The sequence below is a fragment of the Antennarius striatus genome, chromosome 24 (genome assembly GCF_040054535.1).
Source record: "Antennarius striatus isolate MH-2024 chromosome 24, ASM4005453v1, whole genome shotgun sequence".
Classification (NCBI taxonomy): Eukaryota; Metazoa; Chordata; class Actinopteri; order Lophiiformes; family Antennariidae; genus Antennarius; species Antennarius striatus.
The window spans coordinates 6,041,590-6,055,893 of record NC_090799.1 but is presented as its reverse complement, the minus strand read 5'-3'; the positions used below and the strand labels follow the sequence as shown (position 1 = coordinate 6,055,893).

General features: G+C 40.9%; 3 protein-coding genes across 4 annotated transcripts; 2 read left to right on the top strand and 1 right to left on the bottom strand.

Moving 5' to 3' along the window:
* Positions 1–127: 127 nt before the first annotated feature.
* LOC137591661 (PI-PLC X domain-containing protein 1-like) lies at positions 128–2,537 on the bottom strand. Its single transcript, XM_068309796.1, has 7 exons — positions 2,295–2,537; positions 1,958–2,094; positions 1,651–1,776; positions 1,370–1,525; positions 1,113–1,225; positions 948–1,018; positions 128–637 (listed from the first exon to the last, which is right to left on the bottom strand). Exons 1-7 carry the CDS (start codon positions 2,395–2,397, stop codon positions 300–302), a joined length of 1,044 nt encoding a protein of 347 aa, XP_068165897.1. The 5' UTR covers positions 2,398–2,537; the 3' UTR covers positions 128–299.
* Positions 2,538–4,016: 1,479 nt separating this feature from the next.
* Positions 4,017–8,005, top strand: LOC137591662 (four and a half LIM domains protein 2-like). Its single transcript, XM_068309797.1, has 6 exons — positions 4,017–4,119; positions 5,181–5,355; positions 5,479–5,653; positions 5,759–5,928; positions 6,296–6,482; positions 7,332–8,005. The coding sequence occupies exons 2-6, from the start codon at positions 5,200–5,202 to the stop codon at positions 7,481–7,483; spliced, it is 840 nt and encodes a 279-aa protein (XP_068165898.1). The 5' UTR covers positions 4,017–4,119; positions 5,181–5,199; the 3' UTR covers positions 7,484–8,005.
* Positions 8,006–8,335: 330 nt separating this feature from the next.
* Positions 8,336–13,471, top strand: c24h7orf57 (chromosome 24 C7orf57 homolog). Of its 2 annotated transcripts, none has more exons than XM_068309392.1 (8): positions 8,336–8,423; positions 9,159–9,231; positions 9,384–9,557; positions 10,043–10,133; positions 10,405–10,528; positions 10,939–11,003; positions 11,082–11,179; positions 11,273–13,471. In XM_068309392.1, exons 2-8 carry the CDS (start codon positions 9,189–9,191, stop codon positions 11,329–11,331), a joined length of 654 nt encoding a protein of 217 aa, XP_068165493.1. In that variant the 5' UTR covers positions 8,336–8,423; positions 9,159–9,188; the 3' UTR covers positions 11,332–13,471. The 2 variants fall into 2 exon arrangements, with proteins under 2 accessions (XP_068165493.1, XP_068165494.1); XM_068309393.1 differs by having other exon boundaries at positions 8,344–8,423; positions 9,184–9,231.
* Positions 13,472–14,304: the final 833 nt, after the last annotated feature.

Sequence of the window (14,304 nt, the reverse complement as noted above, 5' to 3'; positions counted from 1 at the left end):
AGACTTCTCTGGATTTTAAGGCTTTTAACCCAACAGTAAAACTAGCATTCTGTGTTGAATGTGGAAAAAAACTTATTATTTTACATGTTCAATTTGATTATTACAGATTCATAGCACATTAGCATGTTTAATCATTTACTGTGCTTGAATATATTTAAATAAGAGTCAGTGTGAGTCACGTATGACATGAAAATAATTTACATTAAGGCTCATTTGTGCAGCAATAACATAAAAATGATCCCTGATTGCTATCCAGAATGAAAGAGAAATACAGCAAACTAACTTCTTGGATTTGTTCCTTATACTGGATCTCCAGTGTGGTTGCTATGGCAACAGCCACTGACATCCCATTGAGAGGCTCCTGGAACCATGCAGATGGGATCGGCAGCGAATGGACCGGCTCCACGCAGCAGTTTGTAGTTTAGGCCAATCACGAGTGAGCAGAACTGACTGACATCCACAAAGTCGCAGCAGAGGATGTTGACTCCGCCCCCCTCACTCCCGGGGATCTGCTCGCTCGTCCAGTGGAGCAGCAGTGAGAGAGCCCTGACGGTCATCTTCCTCATGTTCTGGAAGGGGTGGAGGACGACATAAGGAACGTCTTCTGTCAGGTTCAAGCCGATGGCGTAAAAACCAGCTGGAAAAAAAAAGAACATGGGGTTCAGACTCAAAAAAATAACACGTTTATTTAACATGTTTAAAACAAAGATGTTAAATAAACAACAAAACAGAACTTGAAGCAGTTAAAATTAGATTCGACCTATTACCTTACACCCTATAATAATTAATGTTAATGATCAAGAAATAATAAATGACTCCTGAAAGCCATTCTGCGCACACTACCTTTACTTTTGGTATTTTTTTTGCTCATTGTCGACGTTGAACAAAAACAGGGCTTCTGTACGGCGCATGCATTAATGCATTAGTATTGATTTTAAGGTTTCTACCTGGTCGTCCGCTGTGTTTGTGCTGCTCCAGGTAGGCGAGGACCTTCATCGGGTCTGGGCTGTCAGCGTACCTGAAGACAGAACGCCCCGTGAGGTCAGTCGAGTCACGTGTGACGCATGAACGTTGGTTTAGGTGATCTTTAAACATCTCTGTTGTGCATTTACCAGTAAGGTACTCCAGGCCACAGCTCTGGGTGCTGCAGCGTCATCTGCTGGTTGTCATAGGAAAGAACAACCTGCTGACCTGAGGACCAACAGGAGCGCAGGGTGGGCGTCTCCTACAAAAACAGCCGATTTAAAAATCAGGTTAAAAGCAGCGAAACCTCACAATTAAAAAGCTGACGCCAGCAAATTGAGCCCGTTTGATTATTTTACTGATCAGACATCACATTTACTGTGGATTAATTAACAGTTAGGTTAACCTTTGAGGAACAGAGTTTCTTTCCAAACAGCCTGAGGATGAAGTCGGCGAGTCGGACGTGATCTTCATCAGTGAGGGAGTCAAAGTGCGAGCAGGAAATGATGACAATCTCTTTCGGATGAGCGTCCAACCAGGTAGCCAGTTCAGAAAGAGCCTCCTGCTCACACACACACATACATGGACGCAAACACACAGATAAGAGTCATATTCAACATCAATGTTCCTCTCAGCTGTCACTAACAGCACCATGAGTGTGTTAATCTCTCGTGCGGATGCGTGTACCTTCACTGTCATCAGTGTGTAGATGCCGTGGGCAAAGAACAACGTGCCACCTCCCTTTGGCTTCTTGGCAATCCGGAGATCAAGGAAACGAATACCAAGCTCGCACTGATCACTGAGGACGGACTGCTACTCACACACAAACACACGCACACACACCCACACACACACAGGAGGAAGTGGAAAAATCAAGATCAATAAGTTAAAAGATAATATTGTCCTCTTGATCAGCTTTTAAAAAGCAAAATCCTGCAGCATTACGCTGATGTCTCGGTCCCCTACTTTGGGCCCTCAGCAGCTGGCCCCCTACCTGTGTGGTGGCCCAGCGGAGGACACAGGGTCGGGTGCAGCAGGGGAACAACCTGTCAAGGACTCTGATGAGGTAGGGCTCCGACTGCTGGACAGGAGAGGAGACATCCAGGCAGAAAGACATGCTGTCGTGGCTCCCTGCGATGACAGAAAGAGGACATTCACATCAACAGGGTGTCCACTGACTTTTGGCCACGATGAAAAGTGACTCAAACAGGGAACAAAAGACACTCTGACATAATATTGGTCACATGTTTTACATATAACGGGGAATGATTTAAAGACTTGGGTTATCAATATGTTCCACTATGAACGCATAAACATGTATCGTGTTCTACCGGGTACGGCCAGATTCCACAGCGGGACGTCCAGCAGCTTTGCGGGCAAACGGGACATCCAGTCGTGGTTTGCAGCGAGCGGCGGCTTCTCTTCGTCCTCCATGCTGTTTAAAACTTGTTCCAGCTTTACTCACATGATTCCTGCTTCTGGGACGAAAGTTTAACGACCTGCATTTCCTCATTTCGTACTCAAATACGCTTTGTTAGCTTCCTGGTGTAAATACACTGCCAGCGGCCATAACAGGATTCAGCTTCCTGTAAAGACTTTCAGAATAAAAGTAGATAAGTACTGTCACGGAAGTCTGCCTTCACAATAAGAGTCACGGTAATAAAATGACAAAGGTGATGAAAAGAGTAGTGGTAAGATTGCATCTACACATGCTTTTGTCAAAAAAAACTTCAGCAATAGTTAGAATGAGAGACTATACCTGTGAGTAAGAAAAATTACGACTGGAGCTACATTTAATGAAGTCAAATACATAAAATTCTACTATAAAAAAGTCAATTAAAATCAGAAAAATGCTGCAAATACAAATTTAAACCAAGTCACTCAGTTTGAACCACTTAAATCAAATACTTTATTATAATAATCATTAGTATTGTTCCCCAACAAAAGGCTTAATGACCTAATACCTCACCACCACATGATCTCTTCTCTCATTACCACAGTTAAACAATTAGATTATGCTATACATTTGTGCACATCTACAGTATGTATGCCATAAAAGGATGACCATGCATGATGATTTGTTGTACTGCCATGATGGCACAGAATATCACATTTATGCCGTAACACGACAAACACTCACTCAGTTTGAAGTAGTTTCTCTTCAGTCATACAGATATCAGTCCACACACGTGGAGAGATGAACAAACTTCACCGTACGTCATCAAATGTACATGGTTAAATGATGAAATGTTATACAGTATGACTATTATCAGATGATGTTGTTTGGAATAAAGAGAAAATGACCATAGCTCTCTGCTGCAAATGAAGAGCACATTGTCTCCAACCTGAACTAATGGATCAACTGACTTTCATACAGGCAATCATCCGATTAAATGTAATCAAATCAAGATCAATAAATTGTTTTTTCTTGTTATTATTCTTTCAGCATACATCTGTCATTGTTTTCTTCAAAAGAGAACTCTTAAAGTGTCAAGAGGTCAGAGATAAATTTCACAGAAGTGGTTCCAAATGGAGGAGGTGATTAGATTATCCTGTTTTATGATCAAAGTGAAGCATTTCTAGATTAAAAATTCCAAACTAATATGTCTTTCTTTGTTTCAGGTATATTTAAATATATACTCTTGTTTAAAGCGCTGCCTCATCTCATAAATGTCTAACCTGGTCAAACAGGACCTTTGACATCACTGGGGTGTGTATTTCCAGGTGCAGGATTTGAAAGTATTTCTATATTGTAATTGCATTTTATTTAAAGGAAATGAGGAAGCAGCTGACATCCGTGTATGATCATCCTCTCAGCTGGTATGTTATTTGTTACATGAAGAGATATCAGTTCTTAGAGCTTAGGTTAAAAGAGCACATTCATTCTTTTATCACATTACACCTCAATTAATTCCTGACTCGAAACTGGGAGATGTTTTCTCTGTAACTTTATGCATTTTCATTTGATTGGACGAGGACTCCAGCATCTTGATCTGGATTTATAGCAGTTTAAACAGGCTCGGACCTGCCCACCCTTCACACCACTGCTTCCACTGGTGGCTCCCTTAGCTTAAAAGGCTGATGGACCTCAGGGCTCAGTAGACACTTCTGGACCCGGTCTGCGAACAGGCTCCTCATCCCACACTTCAGAAAGAAGTAAGACGCTTTTTCGCTTTTATTGTCATCATTTGTAGATATTTTGTGATTTTTATGGAGAACTTAACCCATCCATGTTTATAATTCATTACACATATTTGAAGCAAAACAAAAGCAAAGACAAGCCGGCGTAATGACTGTATATCCTCAGTCTTAAATGATCTGTGTCTTTATGATCAACAGGATTTGAGCCAGAAGTACAACTGACATAGAAATACTTAGTAGTAAATGTTATAAATAAACATCATTTATTTAAAAACTCAGGATTTAACTTCAGACTAGTGCTATTTATTATTCACAGATATTTTTTTATTTTATTTTATAATATAGCTACAGATTTTGATTCTGATAATCCCAGTGAAATGTGCATAATCTGTACTGAAAACTACAGCAGTATCAGGAGCGTACTCTCTCAAGCCAGAAGGCCAGAATAAATTGGGGAAATTCAGATGGATATAGGAAACCCAAACCCCCGTGGCTCGTATGAGATCTTTTTATGACAAGATCAGACAATCCCATTGAATCCTGTCAAAGGGCGTCCAAACCGTTCAACGGCAGTGAATGTAATAACAGGTCCTCATCGATGCTGCGTCTCTAAAGTGACATGAAAACTTGTCACTGTCAAACTGCTCCAGTTGTATTTCCAGTCAGTAGTATCCTTTGTCTTCTACCTAATGTGCTTTATTCAATTAGTCTTACAGCAGGCAGACAGAGAGTAAAGCCTTTTTCCTGCTGCTGCACTAACTGTACCTTTATGTCACATCAGAATAGATGGAGTAGGAAGCTAATTTAGACACAACGTGCAGCTTTATGGTTTCATTATAAGTCTGTCGGGGTCAGGGAGGGGGGTGGTGGTCATCTTCAGATGACTCTTGTTAAACCGGATTTATGGGTCGCATCACGCTCATTAGTGAACCGGGTGGAATTCAGCCTACGACCGGAGACAGTTTATGAAATTGAGTTATCACAAGGGTTGCTTTCTCTACCTAGCGTGGAGGCGTGATGCAAGTTGCTGGAATGTGTTTTTTTTTGTTTGTTTGTTTGTTTTATCTCACCGTCAGAGAGGTGATTGGAGTTAGAATGGGAGAATACTTCAACTGTGCAGAGTGTAAGGAGTCCTTGTACTGCAAGAAGTACATCCTGAACGATGCGAAGCCTCACTGCATCCAGTGCTTTGAGAGCCTTTTCTGCAGCAACTGTGAGGTGTGCCAAAAACTAATCGGCTGCACCAGCAAGGTAAATCTTTTAGCATCCTATATTCTCTTTATTGTGACAGATCACCTGAAGATGGAGGCACAAAACCACATTTCAGCTCCAATTCATTCATGAACTCCTGTCTGCTTTATTTTCTCTCTTCAGGATCTGTCCTACAACGACCGCCACTGGCACAGCGAATGCTTCCTCTGCACCACCTGCAGCCGATCTCTGGTGGATCTGCCTTTTACCAACAAGGACGGCAATCTGATGTGCGTCGAGTGCTACAGCAACAAGTACTCTTCCAAGTGCTACGCATGCCTGAAGCCCATCAGACCAGGTGAGAGGATCACACCAGAACCGGTGAGTCAGCATTTCAAGTGTGGATGATGATTTCCACTTTTTAACATTTCCTTTTCCTGTCCCTCTGTTTCCGCCCAACCAGGATGTAAAAAAATGGAGCATAAGGGTAACAGCTGGCATGAGGACTGCTTCACCTGCAACGGCTGCCTCCAGCCCATAGGCATCAGTCATTTCCTGATAAAAGACGGCAAAAACTACTGCCTGCCTTGTTATAAGAAAGATTTTTCCGAGCAGTGCATCCAGTGCGAGAAGGTAAAACCACACACACACACACACACACACACACACACACAGATTCACATCCACTCGTTTCCAGGCTCTGATTGCATTTGTTCCTGCAATCAATTTGTGTTTGTGTCTTTGAAGATGATGGATGAATTTCTGCAGATATGATTTTGTTCGTAACTAATGCTTGTGAGGCTGTGGAGAGGTCACTAATGAGCTACCCATCCATCCTATAATGAAAAGCTCAACATTCTATTTGAGAAGCAATCATTAACATTCTTCCCTTCAACCATCACCTGGGTGGAACACTCCAGACTTGCACAGCTGAAAAATATCCTGTGGGTCATTACTTCAGGCTGAGGTTGTGGATAATTTAATATAACGTCTATTCCAGCCCATCATGACCGGAGGAGTGAACTACCTTGACCAGCCCTGGCATAAAGAGTGCTTCGTCTGTTGCGAGTGCAAGCAGCAGCTGGCCAGCCAGCGCTTCACCACTCGGGATGATTCCACCTTCTGTCTCGACTGCTTCTGCAGCGTCTTCTTCAAGAAGTGTGCCAGCTGCGACCGCCCAGTCGGCAGTAAATGTCATCTCTCATTCTTTCCAGGAGAACTTTCTGTGAATTTTAGCTAGGACAAGCTCTCCAAAATGAAATTTTAGCTTTAATGGAATCTCCAAAAAAGCCAACTGAACTGTCACTGAAAGTGTCTTGTATAATATTATGAAAGATGACACATCACCAGATTTAGCTACCGTAATTTGATTTGTTTCATCAATATGCTTTGATCTATTTTATCTAAGTTTCCAAATCAGACAGGCAGGTCCAGTCCAATGATTCCAAGATTTACTTGGGTATTCAGGATAAACTCATTCTCCATAATTTGATTGATGATTTTATTATGATGCTGTTCACATAAACAGGCTTACATAAATGGCCTGGAGACAATCAGATTTAAAAAATCAGTTTAGGGTGATCCAGTGATTTGGGGTTGTTTGAGTGCAAGATATTAACAGTTAAGATCATTTCTCTATTGTTCAAGATTATGGGAGCAACATAAACAACTGAAAATGAATAATGTATAAACATAAATATGTCACATGTGACAATTCAACTTTCAAAAAAATATACAAACAGCGTCTTTGAGATCTCTTTGCATCCTGCGCATCTGATCACCATCAGTTACAGGATTATTACATTACAGTTGTAATCTAATAATTTGTAATTTGAATCATCTCCCCCCAGACTAAATAACACCATAGATCAACAAGAAACTGGCAGCAGGGCATGATTCAGAGGAAGAAATTAAATCCAAAAAAGGAAAACATATTTATTGTCTCTTCAGTTTCAGACATTCCTCCAAAGTTGCTCACTGTGGGGTCAACTAGAAGGAGGCAAGGTCCTAAAAGTGTGTGTTTGCTCTTGTCTCAGGTCTCAAGGGCAGCAACTATATTTCCTTTGAGCAGCGTCAGTGGCACACCGACTGCTTCAAATGCAAGAAGTGCAGCGAGTCTCTGGTCGGAAAAGGTTTCCTGACTTGCAAAGATGACATCCTCTGCTCCGAATGCGGCAGAAACGCCTGAGTGATCTCCAGAAGGAAATCGTTTGCAGTGGCAATATCCTCCTAACTAGCTTTGGTACATTACTTGTATAATGTATTGGTTTTCCATGCATTAATCTGTTCTTCCTGATGAGGTGTTTGATGCACTGATGATGCCGTTTTAATATCAACCAGCTGGTTTGAGTTTCTCTCAGAATCATCAATGAAAAGCTTTATGTTAGCATTTACTGCTTTCTTTGACATTCATTATGACTCTTTCATTTTAAACATATACGTATTGTCATTGTTCCACTGTGTTCACAAATACAGGGTCTACACTAGGACAACACAGGACAGTGAGTCTAGGGCTTGATTTTCAGGTTATTCCTTTAAAGTTTATTAAAAGTTCATGTATTACTACTAATAATGCTTGTTCTAATGTTAAATATGTTTAATTTAATCAGAATATGTTGAGCCTAATAAAGATTGGTTTCTAATTTGAAGGCTTTCTGCAGATATGATTTTGTTCTGAACTAATGCTTGTGAAAAAGAAATAAAATGAAGACAACACAATAGTTTTAATTTTGTTCTATTAAATTACCACAAAAAGTGACAAATCAATGGCTGAAAGGTGTTAAAGGTACTAGACTGTTAAAAAAATTTTCTCCAGACACTAAATTTGACCAAGAAAAACATCAAAGATCGTCTCTTTATAAATTCACCTTTGGACATAATGACGTCACCGATTTAAGAGTTCTCACTCTGTCCCATTTCAAATCTCGACTTTTTGCCTCATAAGTGAACGACGGGGCCGCTAATTTTACATTAAAAATATGGACTCTTCGTATTTAGACGATTTATGTTTTACTAAACGTCACCGGAAGTCAGCAGCAGGTGCCACAGGAAGTCTGTGCTGTCCATTCTTGGATACCGGAGGGGAGGCTGACGGAATTTTATAGCTAAAACATTACCTGTAATTGCAAGTAAGAAAACATATAACAGATAACGTAATATTTTTTTAAATATTTGTGCGAGTAGCATTGTTAGCCCTTAACTTATTATTTGAAGGGGAAAATAATGTTAAGACACTGCGGGACCTTGCTAGGCGGCTAGCCATATTAGCAAGGCTTTGTTAAGCTAGATAGCTACGTAAAACTAGACATTTATTTAATCTGAGCATCCACTGCTTATATTTTTTATATACTGTTTTATGTGCATGCGTTCTACAATATGTGTATTTAATTCTTATTGCACTTATTCCAGTGTCTATTTTAGTACACGTTAATGCATTACATTTATCGGTATCTATCGGTAAAATTAGGTGGTGTCACGCAGGTAAATTAACGATAAACACGGATTAGCGATTTTTCAGTGAATTATTTTTAAGACTGCATTAAAGTTTTAATGAATGGAGGCGGTCAGGTCGCTGTTATGGGTTTGATTCCGCGCAGACTGCATTTAAAAATCTATTACGGCATCTTTTGCAGCGTTAATATCTGATATCTTGTGTGAACGTTTTGGTCCTATAGTAAACATAACATTTTCCCTGAATTATTGTTGTTTTGTAAGAATGTCAAGTATGTGGACGATAAGTGTGGGAAATCTGACCAAGAAGTCTTTGAATGTAGAATTGTAAGAAGGCATATCTTCAGCTGAAACTCTGACAAAGCAAGTTCGCCTTCAAATTGAGTTCAACAAGCTGAAACTCTTTCCTTTAGTCATCAGATTGTGTTGTGCCTTCAGTTGAAATGAGTGCCGCCGTACCCAACCATCGAAGGACCAAGCCTGGTGGTAAGACTGAATTTCCAAAGTCCAAAGCATTTCCATCACTGGAATTATCTTTTGAATATTTGAAATGAATCAGTTTCCAAGAATCTCAAGGAAATGGCTGAAAATAGGAGATACACAGCAAATCAAACCAATGCATATCTCTTCCTGTTCAGGCATAAAGCCTGGGATCATGACTGCTGGTGTGACCGGACCGACCTCGCAGATCCCTGGTCTGTCCCAGAGCATTGATGAAAGCAATCCAGTGGAGAGGATCAGTGGACGGCGAGTTGGAATATTTGAGACGGACTCTGAATATGTCAAACTGGCAAAGGGAGGGGGGCACAAAGGTAAAAGTTTCTGGGGACTTACATTTTTAGTGTTTGTACACTTGCCTTTCAGAGCCATGCGTTACTGAATGTACTGAAAGGAAAAATTGCTTTGGAAGCAATGTGAAAGTGGAGGATGTTGGCCTTTGTTGCTCTTCTCTTTGAAATGCAAATTCTGACCACTTACCTGTTTCTAACGTGAAAGAAGGGTTGCTGTTCCAATGCTTTTTCTTTTTCCTGAGTTATGGAACCCTAGTCATTTCCTTTTATTGTTGAAACACTGATATTTGACTCCACTTCTCAGGGGTAAAGGGTTAAATCTTCTGCCCCTCAGTGTCCACTGCGGAATGTACGCCAAACATCTTGAGCAGAATATTTCTTTTGCACTGTTGCATTGCAGTCGCATTGATGGAAAACAGACCCTTAGCGGAACAGAACACAAGTTAAACTTGACATAATACCTGAGTACTTTGCTGGTGATTTGAATGCTGTGTCACCCTATGCAGGTCTGCTGAGTCATGATGTGGATGCTGATGACAAACCAAGGAAGCAGTACAATCGATCCACTAACTGGTTTGGAGTTGATGAGTCACCAAGGTAAGAATCCCTGGCCCACCACGGGCGTCCTACTCCGGGTCTGTTTACTGTTGTATTCAAGGTGTAGAAAAGGTTAAGACTATCAGACAAGTATGAACTCCATTAAAGGAAGAATTTTATCTCTGGGTTTGACTTTGAACAAAGTCTTTGGTAAAGTAGATAATTTTAATACCATTTATAATCCACATTATCCCCCAGATAAAACACAGCCCACGTGTTCAGGCTTCAGCCGCTGCTCACATCGTTTATCACCGTGGTTTTATTCTTACAGCGAAAGCAAAGCAACATCTCCCAACGGCCAGATGAAGAAGCAGGTGCAGACTTTGACTGCACCTTTTGGCACTGACAGCAATTTGTCCTGGGGGAGAGAGACTGAGGGAATTTCCCCTGACAAGGTGAATGGACTAAAGCGATCACCCCCTACGTTGATCTGTGTCTTCCATCTTTTTGTTTATCCATTTATTTTTACCATCACCTTATCTTTTTGTCACCTGATTGTGCGCCATCATCGCTTTCACACTTCTGTTCAAGTGGATTGAATTTTCTGCTGGTGCATTTTCTGAAGGATAGCCTTGAGGAGATATTGATAAATGTCTCAGGTAAGTACAGAGGAAGCACCTGACTAACTCCAACTTTCTTCTACTTTAAGTAAAAACTGACATCTTGCAGAAAACAATTTCATCCTCATTTTTCAGTTTTCCTGCATTGTTTCAATTTTTGCCCTATTAGCTTTAAACAAAGTGACTCAATCAGACAGGTTGGTCATGTGACTGCTACAGTCAGATCGTGTTTGTCATCGTCACAGGTTTCTCCTGACGATGTTACCGGGCAGATGGAGGCTCTGTCTATGACCAACCAGTTCAAGAGAACGTGAGTAAATCCCCTCCCTAATAAAATGAAAATCCAGTCAGCCATGATGCTAACTTTTGCCTCCTGTTGCCTCCTCAGGTCTTATGATAAGAAAGCTCCTCCGGTCAGCATGTCCAAGCTGCTGAGTCATGGCTACGTTGAGCAGAAGAAGTCTTCTAATGACGACGATGCCTCAAGTAGAGAACCCTCGATGATCATTGGTGGAGATGTGTCGGTCTTTTGTGAGCATCTGAAAACCTTAACTTTAATCTTATAACTTTGTTTTCCAGGCATGACCTCGGAGCAGACGAGCACCATCCTGATGGAGGACATGGACGACCTGGAGTAGTGTCCCTCGCCGCAACACAAGTTCATGAACGCGCTACTCCTCACATTCATTCGCATTTATTGTACATCCACTGACTGTTTTGTACCCATATTTATGCACTGGTACTATGCTCTGTATTTATTTTAGTTTGCAAAAACGGTACACTAATTAGGTTGAAGTGTCTGTGCTCGATGTATTTTATTTTAGTCATTTCTCGATTTGAGAGGCGAGTTGTTCACAGGCTAGGAACGCGCTTGCTTTCCCTCCTGTTAGTATGAAGATCGAGTTAGTGAATATTCTCAGTGTTTGTGCTCATGAAGTGGTTCCAGTGATGTGAAATCATATTTGTTTTGATCAAGGGCTCCTGCTGTCCGTAAGGATATTAGAGCTTTATGTTTCTGGCTGCAGGGGTGCGTACGATAGGAGATCCAGCTGTGATCTCACGTTAAAGTGGGTTCTCCTCCACAGACGCAGAGCTTTGATGGTTAAAATGGGCCAAAAATGATTTTTTTAATGGTGCTCAGCTCTTCTATGAATTATACTTCATCTTGATAGTCCAGTTAAATTTATTCCATCTTCCAGTAAAATGCTTCAGATTAAATATGTTAAAATGCCTGTTTTTGCTCAAGTTTCACTAACATTTTGAATTCTAATCTTGTAATTAGTAGTACAGTAATTTGTGTGACGCCACAGGCTGCAAAGGACAGATATGGGTTGGTGCATGTCTCACCATTTAGTGTGATATTACTGGCTCTTTGTCCAGATTTTTAGTTGGGTGTAATTAAATCTCTGTAGTGAGTTCTGAACATGCCAACCAAGCATCTCCTTTTTGGACATAAACAGGAGGATTTATTGGTACACACATCCTGCTTCTACCCAAACCATCTTGTGACATTCATCCATGTGATGGGAGCTGATTCTGTTCAGACCAGATAATGATGAAGAGATCCTGAAAAAGATTTAAAGGAATGTCCTTAAAAAAAACAAACGACCTTAGCAGATGAAAAGCCTAAAGTGTTTTAACTTTCCCTCTAGATGTAAAACAGGCTCACGCTGCATTCATTTAATTGAATATAACATCAGGAATGTGTTAAGTACTTGAAAATGTGGAGTTCGGATGTACTTCACACTCCATCCACTGCGTTCATGTGGGATTAATTAGACATTCTTCTACATCAGGCCTTCTGAAGCGCTTTCACACTGTTTCGCTGAATAAAAAAAAAAATCAGCTGACGTGAAGGTGAAAATATTTGGCGTGTCTGTAAATGGAATGTCTTTACTGAGAACAAGGATGAGCAGAATGAAATATGTACGTGTAGAAGACTTGCTTTTCTCTGCTGAACGCTTCAGCTTGACAAAGCTGACCTTCTTGTTCCCAAACCGCAGCAGACGATTGAAGTCACTCTTCCTCATCTGCAGAAGTAATGCGTTTCCAAAACATTTGATGGATAGTTTGGCCTTGAGTCACTTAACAGTTATATTTTCTTTAATCCTAATTCCACAGGGACGTTTATCACCTGAAGAAAATGCTCTTACAAGGATTTATTTGTGTAAAACATCCAGATTAAACTGTTCCTACCTTTAAAATTCAACACCTTCATCACCTGCAGGACCGGCTCTCATCTGAGAAGAAAAGACGTGTTATATTCAGCTGGGTGTCGGTTGTCAGTATTTCTAACACTATGTTCTGCAGTTATGTCCAGTTTGTCTGTGATTTAGAAAAGTGTTGAGCGTTGGTCAAACCAGACGCTTTCCTGTGTTTTAGTGACACTAGGTATGAACTTGCAGTATGAAGGATGGCGAATGTATCGTCGTTTGTATTGTTTGCTTTGGACAACTGTTTTATTTTTAGTTACTGAACATTCAGGTTGCAGTATTTTACTGTTAAAAGTGTGTCTTGCTCTTCTCCCAAGTGATTCCGTGCCATTTTACCAACAATCTCCTTAGTGGCTTCAGTCTGCAGAGTCCTCCCTGAAGTTAAAGCTCTTTTTTTTTTTTAAAAAATGTTTACCTGAACTATTTTCGTTTTTTTTGTGTGTTTTTTTTTTTTTTTGTACCAGAGGAGTAAAATGAAGGCAGCTCGACTCATCCAAGTGTAAGACCCGTTCAACTTGATTTCTGCACACTCTGTTATTGTTTAAATAAATGGCATGTGCATGTACCCGGGTGTCATTCTCTTCATTCCGAATGAACGGTATTTCTAGTGACTGCACATGAATTCATGCAAAACCAGTCATTTAAAAAAAAGATGATTAGCTGACTTTTCTTCATTCTATTCAACAATGGAGGATGGGAAGCTTTTAATTGTTTCCCCTCATGTCTCTAAAAAGACTCCAAACTATTTCCACAACACTGCTGAAGAGGCTTTTATTTTTCCTTGATTTCAGTGAAATACATTTTGTATTTGGCTTAAGGGAGTATGTACACTATGATTTTATTACAAATGTAGTTGGTCGTCAAAATAATCATTATTTATCTCATCTGACTTTATTGTTTGCCTTAAAAATAAAAGTTGTGAATACAGTTTGTTCTCCTTCACTGGTGTCACCCTGCTGTCTAATATTAGATCACTCTAAATGTAAAACATACGCCAAAAGAACCCACTTCCATAAAATCCTAATCGGACTGAAGCACTTCATAAACTTTTACTATTAAATTAACCTTTGGGACCAACAAGGCCTGCAGCGAGGGAGGAGAAAACACGCACATGCGCGCACACGCACACACGCGTACACGCGCGCTGCAGGCTGCATCCTTCCTCCCCCAGCATCACTGCGCTGCATCCGTGCAGCCTTAACAGCAACGCATGCACACACACACACACACACACACACACATACACACACATACACACACACATTCATCAGCGCATCGATCACCCTATCGAAAAAGGATCCATAGCTGCACGGTGACGTCACGCCGCTGATCACCAGCGGGGCGGGTAGGGAGGTGGGTCATAGGCTCGGTGCCGAGCGGACGCCAAGGCGCGGATGG

What these genes read in the sequence shown, in the direction of transcription:
- LOC137591661 (XM_068309796.1), bottom strand. Translation starts at nt 2,397, where the DNA reads ATGGAGGACGAAGAGAAGCCGCCGCTCGCTGCAAACCACGACTGGATG. An exon ending in GTGGAATCTGGCCGTACCCG is followed by an intron (nt 2,095 to 2,294) that starts GTAGAACACGAT and finishes CTGTCATCGCAG; the next exon opens with GGAGCCACGACAGCATGTCT. An exon ending in AGAAACTCTGTTCCTCAAAG is followed by an intron (nt 1,226 to 1,369) that starts GTTAACCTAACT and finishes CTGTTTTTGTAG; the next exon opens with GAGACGCCCACCCTGCGCTC.
- LOC137591662 (XM_068309797.1), top strand. Translation starts at nt 5,200, where the DNA reads ATGGGAGAATACTTCAACTGTGCAGAGTGTAAGGAGTCCTTGTACTGC. An exon ending in TAATCGGCTGCACCAGCAAG is followed by an intron (nt 5,356 to 5,478) that starts GTAAATCTTTTA and finishes TTCTCTCTTCAG; the next exon opens with GATCTGTCCTACAACGACCG. An exon ending in AGTGCATCCAGTGCGAGAAG is followed by an intron (nt 5,929 to 6,295) that starts GTAAAACCACAC and finishes CGTCTATTCCAG; the next exon opens with CCCATCATGACCGGAGGAGT.
- c24h7orf57 (XM_068309392.1), top strand. Translation starts at nt 9,189, where the DNA reads ATGAGTGCCGCCGTACCCAACCATCGAAGGACCAAGCCTGGTG. An exon ending in AGGGAATTTCCCCTGACAAG is followed by an intron (nt 10,529 to 10,938) that starts GTGAATGGACTA and finishes TCATCGTCACAG; the next exon opens with GTTTCTCCTGACGATGTTAC. An exon ending in ACCAACCAGTTCAAGAGAAC is followed by an intron (nt 11,004 to 11,081) that starts GTGAGTAAATCC and finishes TTGCCTCCTCAG; the next exon opens with GTCTTATGATAAGAAAGCTC.